The sequence below is a fragment of the Lissotriton vulgaris genome, chromosome 1_2 (assembly GCF_964263255.1).
Source record: "Lissotriton vulgaris chromosome 1_2, aLisVul1.2, whole genome shotgun sequence".
NCBI classification, from domain to species: domain Eukaryota; kingdom Metazoa; phylum Chordata; class Amphibia; order Caudata; family Salamandridae; genus Lissotriton; species Lissotriton vulgaris.
In genome coordinates this window covers 746094-761943 of record NC_141686.1, presented here as the reverse complement: position 1 = coordinate 761943, position 15850 = coordinate 746094, and the positions used below count along the sequence as shown (strand labels likewise).

The window sequence follows — 15850 nt, the reverse complement described above, 5'->3', positions numbered from 1 at the left end:
AACATAATGTTAATAAATCAATCAACATGTTTGTTCTATTAATATTGCATTTTACATAAACATTGGGTATCTAGATGAAGCTTGCATATGTGTTTTACTAACGATAACTTGCTTGCACTAAAATGGCTGCTGCTACGCGGGATTTTCTATTACGCATGCGTCTGTCATAATCACGTGACATGACGTATCTTTCGCTTGGGGGGAAGCTTTCTCTTCTACGCACTAGAATTAAAATGGCTTCTTTGTGTAGCCGCATTCATGAAGTTTGCACTGCTGCTTTTGCTAAGCTGTTCATACTGCTTCACCATAACGCAATAGTTAAAAATAAAGTAATGGGAATAGAGTAGAAATAAGTGGTATACAGTACAATCATTTATTCTGTGATCTAAAATTGTTTCTTTTCTACTTTTCATGTATGGTAATCTTTGGGCCTGGGATGTGCTGTGACTCCATATTGAACACCTACACTGCGCAAGTGCTGAAATTCACCCAAGTCTACAAGCTATGGCATTGAACCTCTGCCAACATCAGAATGAACTGTGAAAATCGTGGGAAACTGACCCTATACCTCGGTCAGAGGAATCTCTAATGTACAAAGTTATTACAATGTATTTACTAATAGAACATCAATTGTCGGGTGGAATAAAGAGGTCATGAGAAAAATAAAATGATGGGCGGGAACGTTAATTTAAATATGAGGTGCAGAAAGTTTCTTTTGCTATGGTGTGATGACCTCTCCTCCTCTTTTGTCCAATCAAAATTTGGGATTCTTACACTGGCAACATTGGGGGGTGGTACACGGACCTGGAAAATAGAATAACTAGGGTAGGTTTAGTTAGTTAATTTGTCTGAATAGCTGACCTGTCACTGACCCACGCACACAATAGGTGATCGAGAGTAGAGGTGCTATGAAGCACTCCGTCAGAAGATTCGCTGACCCAATTGGGGTCCGGGAAGCTGAGGTGCTGGCGAAGCACTTTGTCGGTGAAATTGATAACCCAATCGGGGTTCTGACTGTTAGCTGCAGAGAGGGAGTAGCGTAGGCGTTGCAACTGAACTGCGGGTGCTGGTCTTAACCTTTGGTGGTCCTGTCCTGATCCAAATCTGGTTTTCCCTGTCCTGATTCTGATCTGCAACTGCTGGCCTACTGGCAACTACAACGTTTGGGGTTTTTCTGTCCTTCAACTGACCCGTGGCCAAGGTTGGTCTTCACACCATTCTAGGTAAATATAAATCTGTGTGGGTTTGTCATCGTATTTTTGTTTCCTTCTCTTTACCCTCATGAACGTGACGCTTTGATTACATATACGTATATATATGCACCTTTTTCTTACCCTCCCTTTGATAAATGCTCAAATCGTTTTGATTATATAGCATGTTCCTTTTTCTTACCTTCCCTTATTGCTAAATGATCAAAATCAGTTTAATACATCTTTTACATAGTTACATTCTGGTTCTGATTTTCATTATTGAGAGTCTTTTGGTGTTTAATCTTTGGATCATGACCATTTAACAAATTTAGATAAAGAGTTTAAAACTTTACAGAGTCTGTGGTAATTATAGGAGTGCAAATGTTATTTTCCTATTATGCTACATCCCTGATCCAATAGGTTTACAGGTACCAGCGACAAGGATTGGTAAGTCAATGGTAGAGGACCTAGTATATAAAATAGACTGGTAGTAGAGCGAAGGTTACCTGGTTAAGTTGTCAAGTTTTTGATTTATGGGCCCAGGTGAGTATGATAAAATTATAGTAGAGTGACCTGCGCGCTCTATCAGCCTCAACGGCTAATTTTGCCTGCGGGTGACCCAGTGAGGTCTCCCCGCCGGCAGGGGCAGTGCGTGTGTGACCCCCCTGTCCAGACATCTACGTGGGAGGGCAATTGCAGGAGTGTTGCGCCACGGAGCGAAGCCTCAACAGAGCCCCCCTTGGTCGCCTAGAAGAAACAGGCTGCACCTTTTCATTTTGCTCTTGGAACTACCGAACGACCCGTAGTAGGCACACAGGTGCTCCTGTCTCCTATGGGTCAGGACGGCCTCTACTGGCAATCGCGAGGTAGGACCTACGTGTTGTTGTCCCACCTAACGGCTGCATTTGTGCCCTGGTGTTTGGGTACATTTTGTGTTCACTCACAACGCTAAGGATGCCTGGCCTCCACCTTTGGGGTGCCCAGGAGTAGACGCCTCACAGGGAAAGCCAGGATGGGTTCCACAGCGGTATTCGTACAAGCGCCTTGAGACCCTTGCGGGTGAGTAGTGCGCTATACAAGTATCAATTTACATTTTTATTACACAAACGTGATTTATGACCCGTACAGGGTATGAATATTTACTTCAGTGCGCTAACTGTGATGATGTGATGCCTAATGTTTTCACAGTTTTTATGACATGGGCAAGTTCTGGGTATTTACCTTCTGGCAATGAATGGTTTATGACCATTGCTTTATGGAAACGTGATTTATGATCTATGTTATGACTATGATTACTACCTAGTTGGCAAAGTGATTTATGTAAATGTGTCTTATGTATAATACAGTGTTATTTTTATATAACCTTTTGTATAATCTCTTTTGTGGTGTACCTAGTGTGTCACTGGTGTGTCCGTGTGTTGCGCAAACGCTTTACACATTGCCTCTGGAATAAGCTTGACTGCTCTGCCAAGCTACCAAGGGGATGAGCAGAGGTTATCTTGTGTGTGTAACTCCCTTAGTGGTGGGTTTCTGCCTGGCCTAGGTGTACACCCTCGCCAACCAGAAACCCCATTTCTAACAGTGATCCAGACTGGTCCTGGGCAATAGTGAAGTCTTCATTATCGGGCGGTTCCTGAATTGCTGAAACAAGCTTATGTGCGTCTGATTCTGGAAAAACTCTAGATCCAGAAAATCTATCTAACTATCATGCTGTGCGTCAGCTACCATACATTATGAATGTGTTTGGGAAGACAGGTTTTTATTATATGAGTTTTGTAGAGAGAAACAATCATTTAAATCCCTCTCAGATGGGCTTTCATTCAGGCTATATCATGGAATTAACCATGCTATCTGCACTGGGCTATTTACAATGCTGTGCTGATTGCAACACCTCCGTTGTTTTGATCTTACTTGATCTATCAGCAGTGTCTGGCACGGCAAATGACCTAATTCTGCTTTTAATGCTCCGTGAACTGAGCCTAAAGGATCTCGTTCCTGATCAGTTCCCCGACTTCTTAACAAATTACCACAATAGGATTCTTCCCCCACCACATACCTCTACAAGAATAGAACGTGCAGCAGGGGAACCTCAACAACTTGTGCTATCACCCTTGCTATGTAATTTGTATATGAACCCCCTTGCTCCATTGATTTTATCTTTGGAGTCGATATGTTTTTATATGCAGATGTTACTCAGATTATCATGCAGACTTCTGGGGATGAATAACACACTGGTAACAAGCTACAGGACCGTCTAAACCAGGTAGATCTCTGGATGAGCACTAACCGTCTTAAATTAAATAGGGATAAGACAGGGATTTTATGTGCTATTATCCAGGCAGCTTCCTGGGATTTTAGTTTTGGACCAGATGTATTGGGACCTTCACCTGTTCCCATATTTAAAAATCTGGGCATCAATATCGGCAGCCAGTTAACCAGGTCAAATGAAAGCTCAGCAGTGGGGAATTCTGTTTTAACAAACTGCATTTTGAGAAACACCTTCTCTATTTACTTTACCTCAGAAACTCCAAATACTGAATGCATTCATTTCATCCAAGCTGTGCTACTGCTATCCCATTTGTCTTGTTCTCCCATCATTTCAAATGTATAAACTTCAATTCATAGCAACTACCTCTATTTTTTGGTCGAGCATTCGAGACCTCTTGTACATACTTTAGTATAAACTTATATGTGTATCTACTTTGTGGGCTCTGGAGATCAGCGCTAGGACTTATCTGCTTCTACTTAGGTACTTTTTTCTCGGTTCAACTGCCTCTATTTAACTATCTTGATAGAAAGCGACCAGTAGAGGTCAGTAAAATACCAGAATTGCTTTCTGCTTGTTCATCTGCCTCTATTTAATTGTCTTGATAGAAAACGACCAGTAGAGGTCAGTAAGATACCAGAATTGCTTTCTGCTGAGGGAATTCCTTTAAAAAAAAAATCTGGCAACTGCCTCTATTTAACTTTGATAGAAAACGACCAGCAGAGGTCAGTAAAATACTAGAATCACTTTAGCATTCTCTGGATTCCAGCCCATAGAAATTGTCTTCCATGAGCACCCGTAGACAATTTTTCTTTCAAATCCTGTATTTTTAGTGATATGACCACCGAATGCCCTGATTTTATATTAGAAGCAGAGCTTTGGACTATACCATTTCCAGCTGAAAGGCAATATTTCTCTCCATGTGTTCCCATACCTGGTGTGTCATGCAGTTTGGTGCTTGTTTTCCCTCAATGTTAAAGAACAGTAGATGTTTCAGCACCCAGGCTATTGTGCTGCATAGCTAAATACATATAAGGTCCCAAAGGCGAGACTGATTGCATTGCAAATGCTTGTCAGCTTGTTTTCCTATACGATTACCCCACTTCGCTCAGTACACTTTAGGACATCTGTTTAAACCCCCCCTACTTACAAATTTCCTCCTGAAAATGTGTGAATAAGCTGACATGCATGCATGTTGTGGCACTCAGTGCACAGCCCAATCATATGCATGCATGTGCTTCACCTGGGAATTCAGAATCACGGTGTATACTCATGCATGGATGTGTTCAAATGTATAGGGGGGCACTCACAGTCCACGCTCCACTTGATAGTCCAGCCATGGGGTCGGAGCAGGTCATGTACAGCTTCCAGCACAGTCTGCAGTTTCTGTTTCTGGCCGATTTCAGACTGGGTGACTTCTGCTACATTCAGCTTGCGGCTTCCAAGCTTCTCTGTATTAAGGGAAACACATTGTAAAGAAGGTCAGCCAGTCCCCTGCACATCACACAAACAGAAGTGGGCTAACCAACAAAGTAACAGGGAGAGCAGGCGAAGAGTCTAGCGTGGCTCTAGAGAGCCCGTGCACGAGCGGAGCCCTCAAAATATTTGTCATGTAACTCTAGCTACAGAGATCATGTTTCAATATGATGAAATCTTTGTAAAAATAAAAAAAGTATTTCTTTAACATACAGAAGCGTTTCACCTTAGTACAACATATTATATCACTTTATAGAAGTATTGAGAGGCATTTAATAAAACTCAAAAATTCATGTCCGCTCTGCAATATTAATACCACTATTAAATTAAGAAACAAGTCAGTTGCCATGTGTATCCCACGTGGCCTAGATTCTTGCGACAATTGGCTCTGGTAGAAAGTAACTAGCATGAATAACTGGATTCAGAAGCAGGAGCTCACTGCTATGACGAACCAACAGTTCTTAACAAAAGCTATCATACCACTGCTACCACATCATGAAGGAATTCCAGTCTGATCAGGCTGGACCCTCTCAAAGCCTGTCAGAGTAGTGGTAAAAACCAGGGAGCGCATTTTCTGGAATACAAGGAAGGGAAGGCACAGAGTGTGGTGGGGATGGGTCAGGAGGAGATATATATATATATATACACACATACATATACAATAACAAAAGAAACGATGAAAGATAAAACGGTCAAAAGTGAATTACAGGGTCTTTTTTTCACCTTAGGGTTCGGAGTGAAATCACAGAAAACTCTAGTTTTGCTATTATTGTCGATCAGAGGTCACTTGGAACCTCTTGGTGAAAAATATACCTCAATTCATTGTTATTCATCTAGAATTCTATATATTATGCATGGAGCAACATTAAAGTCTATTAAATCAGACCCAGGAGATCTTTCTACAGCTCACATACCACCTATTCAAAGGAGCTCTGGTGAGTAATGGTGAAATAAAAGGAGGCTCAGTGAAATAAAATAGTTGCATAGGATCACACAATTTGTTCAAGCAGAGCGGCCTGGACTGATCCTAAGTTTTCTGGTTTCAGAATATGCAATACAGCCACAAGATGGCATGTTTTTGCCTCTTTTTTAACTAGAGGTCTCTGTGTTGTCCTTAATTCTTGTAGCTTTAACCCCTCCCCTGCTGATGACGGAACCGCTCCGTCATCAGCTACAGTTGAGCTGTGCTGATGACGGAGCGGTTCCGTCATGGCCCAGCCGCCGCGCCTGCGCGGCGCTGATTTCACGCCTGCGCGGGCGTTCTAATGAGCGGGATGGGTCATGACGGAACCGCTCCGTCACCAGCATAGCTCAACCGCGGCTGGTGACGGAGCGGCTCCGTCACCAGCATGCGGCCGCCGCGCGGCCGCCCTGCCCCTTTAGCGCTGCGGCGGAATAGCCGCCGCAGCGAAGGGGTTAAGTTAAACAGTGGGTGGCAGGCATACGCCACATAAAAGCCAGGCTCATTTTAGGCTCGAGGGTCCAAGAGTACTATGAGCTGTGCAGAGCCAGATATCTGGCTCGAGATTTTGTTTGCTCCCCCTTCCACTGATAATATAAAACCATGCTATTCAGCAACCAATGCTTTGCAATACAAGTCACTGTGAACTACAGGGAGTTGTCGCCGTTCATTTTCACATACACAAGGGGTGTGAAATGCAAGGCAGGGACAGGTAGAGCTATGAAGATTTTCTGGCTAAACACTGAATATATACATCTGTTCCAATGTGTCGTATGTGGATATCTGGAAAATCTGGCATGGATCTAGTCTTCAAAGACCTGCACTAAACACCCTAACATACACAAATCTAATATTTTTAAAGTTCCTATTTCTACATTTTGTGCAACACCCATTCGGGCAGAAACCAGAGTTTCTGGCCAAATCCCTTCTATAAGGAATGCAGTCATTTTCTATGTTTACCGTTTGTGGAATTACCACAGGTGTTTTCGGGAACACAATAACCAGGAATTTACCATGGAAATTGGAGCAGATCCATATTTTTCAAAGTAATTCACCGTTTCATTGGTGCGATGATGCCATTATAAGTAAAATTAATAGAAAACGGACTAAGTTAAGGAAAATAACTACTGTCTCCAAATTGGAAAATATAATTCCGACCCCTTTCCAACAAGCTCTAATATAAAACACTCATTCAGTTCAAATCAATGTGAAACAGTAGAACATCAATCTACGGTAAATAATTGGATAACCTAAGCATTCAATGATTTTGCCCCTGCTAAGACTAAAATACTTACCAAATTACTGATCCTTGGTACTCTACCAAGCTAAAACTAATTTAAGACAGAACGTTAGGGGAGAGACATGAGATTAACTAAATAAAATTCTATTTTGAAAAGATTACTGTGTCTTAGAATCCCAGAAAGCTGTTTTTTTAAAGATAATTAGTTATCCGATGACTCCAGAGCTAAGTATCATGTTACTTATTTACACTATATGTGTAATAAACAATTATTTTACAGAGAACATTCAAAATATGCAGGAACATGAAATTGCATGGGTCCATGCTGGCTTGAGAACAATTCTCATTTTCAATGACCTAGAGACCCTCTCTTTCTGCAATCCTTTTACTTCAAATTAAAATCTGGCACCCTTACAGACCCTTGCCTGGTTCACCTGTTTAAACAATTAGACACCGATTGGAAGCGTTATGTAATGCTTTACTGGCAAAAGGTACTGTCTCCAATTCATTGGGTGCCAGCTAGACCTTGAGACAAATGGGGGGCAGGCCTCGGAGTGGACTACATCTGCCAGAGTTAAGTTAGGTACCCTTTGAAACTCAGGGGAATGGGCACAGCCATCCAGGCCCTGTGCTGTCAAGTAGTGCGGGCAGTAGTGGAGTCCCCTTACCCTTTCCAGGGCCCTTTGTCCAGCTGGACACTGGCAGGAAAGCGGTTTAGCGTTCAGCATGAAAATGCCAACTTTCTTAAAGGGCAATTTAAAAAATAGTAATATAAAATCAGACTTGACCATTAAGTTGGATTTTAAATTACTATTAAAGTGAGTCCTTGAACCATTTTTCTAGCTACACCCAAATGGAATTTAGCACTTATTAAAGGTAAGAGGCTATTCAACTGGATCCTGCCAGAGCCTGGATACACACACGGGTGACAAGAAGCACTCTACAAATCTAGAGATTGATTACTTGATTGAACAGTGCAAACAGCTGTTAACCTATGGGAGAGCCAGCCTTGCTACAGTAAAAAAATGACTTGGAGATTTTTGACAGCCAGGACACGTACACCGTTAAATATGCATGTCCTACTTTAAAATACCATGCATCCTTCTGTATGAGCATTTAGGGATTACCTAAGGGTTATTATTAAAAGGGAAGGTTTAAGCCTGGCAAAGGATTTTTTTTCCAGGTTGAAATGGCAGCTTAAAACTGCACACCCAGGGTGCAATGGCAGGCCTGTAAAAGTGTCTACAGTGCTACTTTAGCGGGTGGCACAACGAGTGCTGCAGCCCACTACTAACATTTAATTTGCAGGTAACAAGTATAGATGGTAACATACACTAGGGTCGAGGTCTTCAAACTGGGAGGGTGGGAGGGGAGAGGCCTGTGGGGTGTCTGGCTTAAGTAATCTGCCAACTGTTAGAATGAAGGTTACTGGTTTACTGGGGTATGAGCCCTGGTCAAGTGGCAGCCACAATCCTAGTCAGTTTAAGAGGCAGCAACCTGTGCTCAGCCTATAGTAGCTTGGAAGAGAGCAGTCAGGCTTAACTTAGAGGCAGTGTGTAAAGATTCTGTGCAATACTTCAAACAATTAAACTGTGAAAACATCACACAAAGATTCCACACCAGGTTAGACAAATAGCTCTGATTTTAATAAATAAAACAAGACCAAAACGACAAAAATCCAATCAGTAGAACTGGAGATATTGATTTTTAACGTGTATAGTAAAAAATAGCTCCAAAAAGCACAAAGTGCTTTTGGGGGATATATGGTCACGTCAGACCGGGACACAGTTCAGGCCAATCACGATGAAGTGCAGGCCGGCCACAGGGACCCAGTTAGGCAAGCTGAACAGAGTACTTTAAATCCTAGTTGCTGAGCACTGCATGAATCCAAGTCAAAGGAGCTTCAGTTACGAGATGTGGAGAAGCTGTGGTGAGAGGTCATGATGTGTCAACATCAAGAATCTTCTCAACAAGGTGTGCGATTCAAAGTCCAGCGCCTGGGCAATGCGTTGGATCCAATAACTGTGAAGCTGTGATGCAGAGTGTCATCGTTAGGGCTGCCATCAATGAAGGAAGCGAGGAGCTTGTGCCAGGAAAAGCGTTGCATAGAGGCGGTTCCAAAGGCGATGCGTCGGTCCCTAGATGAGGGAGGTGGTGGTGATAAAAGTTTTTTGCAACGGGTCCAATCCACGTAGCATCTGCGAAAGATCTGCTCGGGGATGCGCCGCTCAGCTGTCCGATTCGCTAAGTCTTCACAATTAGTACATGGTTTTGTTATGTAACTCTACAACGGAGTGTTAGACTGCTCGATGACAGATCAACCTAAAGTGGCAATCGTGACCTGCCCAAGACATTACAACTGATTGGTGACAGGTGACTTTAGGACTGGGGGAATTGTCTTTTGATCTGGGCGCCAGCGAGGGGTCTGACTTGTAGCTCCTCATGGTTGGTCTGTGTAATGTCACAACTAGACTCACCTATTAGGAGCAGGGCTGATTGAATACATGAGGGGACGGGTAGTGTGTAGCCCATGTGCTGTAGGGTGCTCCTAAGGGTTTATTTGGACAGTTCTTCAGTCTCCCAGCTCTCTATGCAAGCCCCCCCCCAGCCTGGTTCTCGGACTCATCTCTAAATATAGGATTAATCATAAAAAGAAGTGTAGATTTGGTTGTCAATTCGAATCCTCGGAATGAAGAAGTAAGAATCCAATTGTGCTCACTGGAAATGGACAAAGCAAAATCCAGCAGGTCAGCCTGACGCAAGGCAAGTGGAACACTTTAAAACGACCACTCTAAAAGCATGACCAAGACTGCACGCTTTACACTAAGAGCTGGGATACCTGTCCGCACCACACAGCATGTGTGCTGTTCTGCTCCAGTGAGACGCTACCAGCAAAAGTATCGGATTTGCCAAAGGGACTCTGGCTTTAAATACACATTTAGGGAGTTCCAGCTCCTCCGTGGCTCCTCCGTGGCTAGTTGCCAAGGAACAGGGAGACACCAGAAGGAAAAAACCACTGGTCATGATTGGCCCCCTGAATGCTCGGCGCTAACTTTGATTCAGAGTGGTCAGTACGTTGGCGGGCAACTGCCACTGAACTGAATAGCCCCCAACCCATTTTGCTTATCCACTGTTCATCTTTTACTTATGCGCATCTGTGTAAGGGAAGACTAGACCCAGACACAAATTCTTGGCTGTCTCCCTTGATGCGGTGAAGACTATACACCCAGAACTGGAAAAATAATCGTGCTGCAACCATACCTCAATAGAAAGATTTATACTGTCTGCCATGTATGTACAGCACTTGCCTTCCTCAGCCAAGAGCCCAATTCCATGATTTCAGAATGTTGCCTGCAACTAAGTTCCCGTAGAGAATTTAGCCAATGTCAGTTTGTGGTCCATATGATGTGCCTGTACCCCTGGCACTGCCATGTGTACTCCTTTCTTCTGCCTCACCTAGGTCAGTGTGAAGCTTTTTTGTCTACACTTTCACACTGCTGTGTGTGCACTTTCTTCAGTGACTCATACTTTGCGCGGGCCCAGGTGTCTGCAAGCCTGAATTACCATATGGATCACCAGTCCTCCCATCTCCCCCCCCCCCCCCCCATCCCATTTATCGCACCATTATTTTTATCCTAGTGCGCTGAACTAATTGCTGAAAAATCTCAGACTAATACAACCTAATCTGGCCAGATTTTCGTGTAAATAAAATTCTTGTGTACAATACAGGTCAAGCACACGGCATGGCGGAATGTCTTAAAGCACACTTTGTGCAATACGCCTTGTCAGGGGTAGTAAGCGCTAATTAAATCCAATTTAAAATTACATTGTGAAAGCACATTTCAGCTCCGACATGGGCGTCCAACAAAAACAAAAAATGCATAACTGCATAACCGCATGTCCAGTATTTCATGGAATCTGGAGGATCCAGATACATTCTGGAGCAGACGTACCAGGGATAGCACAATATGTATTTTTCTGCAGAAGGGACTTACTGCCAGAGCTTGGGAGCCCTAAAAAACAACTCAGTTCTGCCTACAGCAAGTTTTATCATCTGCAGTCCATGTTGGAATTAAAACACCCGAGGTAAACACGTTAATTTGCCTTGCTGCCGCTGCAAAGAAGGTGCAGTTAATGATACTCCTTAGTTAGAACAAATGTTAAGACATTTAATTCGTTAAAAACGGAAACACGCGCGACTACATCTAAAACATCAGAAAACTCACTGCACCCACACTGCTCATTTCAATTCAGCAGCTCTTGGAACTTCTTCCTTGCTAGGAATGTGCAACGCTGCACGCGGTCATGTCATGGTGGCACTGGCAGTTCTGGTTCCTTGAAGGCCTGCCCCCAACGCCAGTGCACTACTGCAAGGCATGAACACTTGAAGCGCGTGGCCTGCATGTACAACGCCTTTACTATACCCACCCGCTGATGAATCAACGAGGCGCGTTCCTGTCTGCCTCGTCAGCACTACCTTAGTGGGGCTGGGCAGTGTTTGGCATTACCATGATAACACGGATCATGTTTTTTCAGAGTGCGTTGCTTCTTAGAACATAGCTTGAATTGGCCAGGTTGTCATCGTGCAAGCTACTCCATTTCTAAAGGATCATTTTGCAAGTGCTCATGCTGGTGCCAATAGGAAATGGCATGAGAGCTGGGCTTTCTGTGTCAGTGTAGGTGCACAAGAGGTTTTCTTTGGCATAGCTGATGGGATTTTGAGATCCACTTACTGTGCATCGCCTCTGAAATTTAAGGAATTTAGTGTCCTTTAGAGTTCCCAGAAGAACTCGCAGCACTCTATCGAGAACACGAGTGCAAGTGTTCATAAACATGCCCATATGCCCTTCCACTAGCTCATCACCACGCTAGCATAACATTATCACTTTGTCTATCTCATTTAGGGCCAGGCCTTTTTTTGCTGCCAGGTGCACTTTGTGTGGCTCTCCGAGGCACGGGCATAGCCAAGAAAGATTATCCTCTGTGGCCTGCCTGCTTCCGCTTGCTTGCTTGCTGGTTGGTGGTTTTTGTTCACCAGTTTGGCACACCGATTTTATTGTTTTTCCATTTATTAGCTCTTCATTTTCAGTTCATGATTTATTCCATTACTTTAAAGGCATTTTCTTTCCTAATCGGTTTGGCTAGTAAATTCTACAATATGACGTTCCCCGGTTACTCAGAACACTGATCAAGGGGATCTCCAGATTTAGTAGAGCCAAACTCACAACTGGCATTTCTCTGCAGTTGCTCCACATCTATGGGTTTTCCTACCAAGAAAAGCAGATCATTCTGATTCCATGTCTTTCATTCATGGTTCTTCCGCTTACTTTCCATTTAGTTTTTTGGATTTATTTTTAATTGCATTTACATTTTTTTTTATTATACAAGATTAACAAGTTACTTACCTTCGGTAACTATGTATCTGGTAGAGACACAGCCTAGCCGCAGGTTCCTTAAAGTAGAATATCCCCCAGGCGCCAGTCTGAATCCGGTAATTTTTCAGCAGTATCTCCGCATGCCGGGAGACGGCGTCACATGGCACCACTCTGACGTTGTTCATGGATATGACGTCATTGGAGCCATAGAATTCCCTCCCGGCGCGCTGACGTCTGTTTTTTACTGGGAAACTGTTACGCGCCAAAACGCGGAGCCAACATGAAAACTGAATGTGTGGGAAAAGTGTGTCAAAAAGGGTTAAACATCTTTTAAGACGACAATGATAAGAAATAATAAAATGAAGAGAAACCTCACTCTGCATTATAGAGAAAAACACGACATAAGGTAAGTGACTGAAGGGCGAAAGCAGAGTACTCGCCTCATAGAAACAGTTACGCCTAAACAAAGAACTATACCCTCATATAAAGCAAACAGCACAAGAATCTTATGGGAAACGACAAGTATTCGGCCACCACATGAATGTCATGGAAGGCAATAACAAGACATAGCAACAGGACGTTATGGCAAGTGACACATTTCTGCAACAGAGAATGTGCAACCACACGCACTAAAGAGGAATAATTGACTGTATCAGGGTCAAGTAGGCCCCAAACAAATGGATAAAGGGGAGGAGGGAGAGGAGAAAAGCATGACCAACCGTCACAATAGAAAAGAAACCAGGGTGCCAGAGCGTGCATGGGTATATGAATGATTCTTGAATTGAGTCGATGTCGTACTTTATAGTCGTCTTTTTTAAAACTGTAAACTTTTGTTTTTAATTCACAGACTTGATTTTGCACTTTGGGACAGTGGAAAGGTAAAACACAAAAACAAGAAATTCTGTTAACCAATGAGTTCATCTGGCACAAGAGACACTTATCAACCATGATATGAACAATATAAATTGAGATCATTGAAGACCTAATCATGTGACACACGATGTAAAGGACTCTTTAGAGCATATGAGCCTACTTTGGATGAAATTACTTTGGGTCAATTTGGGAGCGACCTTACGGTGCCTTACCCTTCATCAAATAGCACCAGTTTATGCATATATGCTATTATGAATTTGTATATATATTGGATCTTGAAAATGTTTCTACGCCCACTTGGGCTTGATCTAAGAGGAACGAAACTGACTCACTGCAGAATTTGGATGCATTTGGGATCTTGAGAATGCTATCAAGCCGCATATTATACATTAAGTCTACGCCCACTCGGGCAGGACTGTAGAGAGATGGTTAAAATGTATTTATAATGAGTTGGCTCTATGTAACATAACCTGAATATAGATAATGTGGCGTCGTGACAAACACGCTGTGTCTTCTCAGAGAAAATGTCTAAAATATTATTAGAACAATGGATGATAAAAAAGATCTTAGCTAACTTATTTGACATCTGGAAATATATTTTTGGCATTTATATCATTAGAATGCGACATATGGTTGTAAATTGCTGCCACATTATGATTATTATGATTTCTATCTGAATGTCTAAATTCCCTTTCCAATATGTCCGCTGCACTTATCTCACTTGGGGGTGTACTATAGGAAGTCCTATGTCCATGACTGTTCATTGACACTGTAAAAGGACTGTTGTTTTGAATTCACAACAAACGTGAGCAAGCCGTGAGGTGAAACGCGTTGTTTGTTTTTTGCTGCCAATTAAAACTTTGAAGCACAGCAACTCCTCGTGTGTCGTTGTACGTTTCTTCGTACAGGAGAATCCTTGGATGCACACACACACACACACATACATACATATATATATATACATATATTTATTTATTTACACACATATCCAAAGATGTATGAGGACAAAGAGCAGCTAAGAAGCAAGAAGCAAAGAGCAGAGCGACCTTAGCCCCTGCTTGGGAAGTGCATATCAAAAGTGAGGCCCAAGAATATGTGCATCAACTGTCGACAAGGAAGAAACCAGAAAGTTCGAAGACCTGAAGGAAGACCAAGGACAGAAGCACTTACTAGCACCAAAGGATAAAAAGTAGGCTATACCACCAGAATCAAATACAGCCAACGCTGTGGCACAAGTTGACCTTGCAGGTACCCAGTGCCTACGAACATGCCCAGCATGTGGCAACATACAGTGCCAAAACGGATATGGAAAAGAAACTATCTCTGAAGTGGAACAGAACAATACGCTCAAAAGAGACAGACATCGGCTTACGAAGAAGACGGCCAACCTAGGCAAAATGGCGGAAACACAGCCAAACGCTTGAAAAGACAGCCAAGACAAAACCGAGGGCATACGTGAACACGCTGGAACGAGCCTAACATGGTGCAAACCCAATAATATTCTGGAGAGGTCTGCATCGGCAGAAGCAGGAGGGAACTAGGGACCAATTGTAAAGTAAGAACATTTAAAAGCGCGAGTAAGAGAAAAACATATCGCTATCAGCATGAACTACAGATAAATACCAATTCTAAGAAGACCTCACCTGATCCTCAGTAAGGACCTGCACTACCCCCGAAGAACATTTCGAAAAGCATGAAACTCACACCACCCAGGAAGACATCCCCCATGGCAAGTAAGGATGGCTATACAATAAAAAACGAATACCCCACGTAAGTTATGTTACATCCCTATAAAATGCAAGGGAATGCTTTGAGCCTAGCTCTTTAACAGAGGAATTGAAAATAATGACAGAAACTGCTGCATAGCTGTATAGTCCATCTGGGAATTAACAGCTTGAACCCAGATACTGATACCAGAGAAAAGTGGTTGCAGTAGTCCAATGCAAAACAAAATAAGAAGTCCGCAACAAGGGGCTAGAAAGAATGCCATTCACTGAAAACCAGACATTGAACCGCTGACTCCACATGACTGTCAAAAAGATGAGCCCCTTCAAAGGACAAGTCCAGAAGACGCTCCCAAACATTTTTAGGAAAACTCATCACGCAGCCAAGCATGGCGACACAGAGCAACTGACCTGACCTGGCCATGGCCCACCCCAGAGATTCATTGGTCTTCATGGCTTATCGAATTGGAAATTTCGCCAACTCACAACCCTCCTGGAGTATCAGATCCAGTCAGCCCGAGGGCCATCCTGAAGGGTGGGGACTAAAGACTCAACCGAGTCCCAGTGGGCGACAGTAGCCTGTGCAAAGTCGCAAGACTAGTTAAAGGACCAGAGGGCCAAGCTCGTGGACGCAAATAATTTGCTGACCACATGTCTCCAACCAACGAGATTCCCTAGTGAGTGGAAGTAGCGGAGGAGAGGGGAAGGGCTGCAAAGCAGAGGCTGTCTGGACAACTAGCCCTGG

At 43.2% G+C, this 15850-nt stretch overlaps 1 protein-coding gene across 3 annotated transcripts in view; it reads right to left on the bottom strand.

Annotated features, from left to right (window-relative positions):
- The window catches only part of PARVB (parvin beta), a 543452-nt gene that overhangs the window by 249250 nt on the left and 278352 nt on the right, over positions 1-15850 (bottom strand). For all 3 annotated transcript variants that reach the window (XM_086952727.1, XM_086952729.1, XM_086952728.1), the window contains exon 5: positions 4767-4907. In XM_086952727.1, the coding sequence (XP_086808853.1) occupies positions 4767-4907 (141 nt within the window). The remainder of the gene's footprint in view (positions 1-4766; positions 4908-15850) is intronic.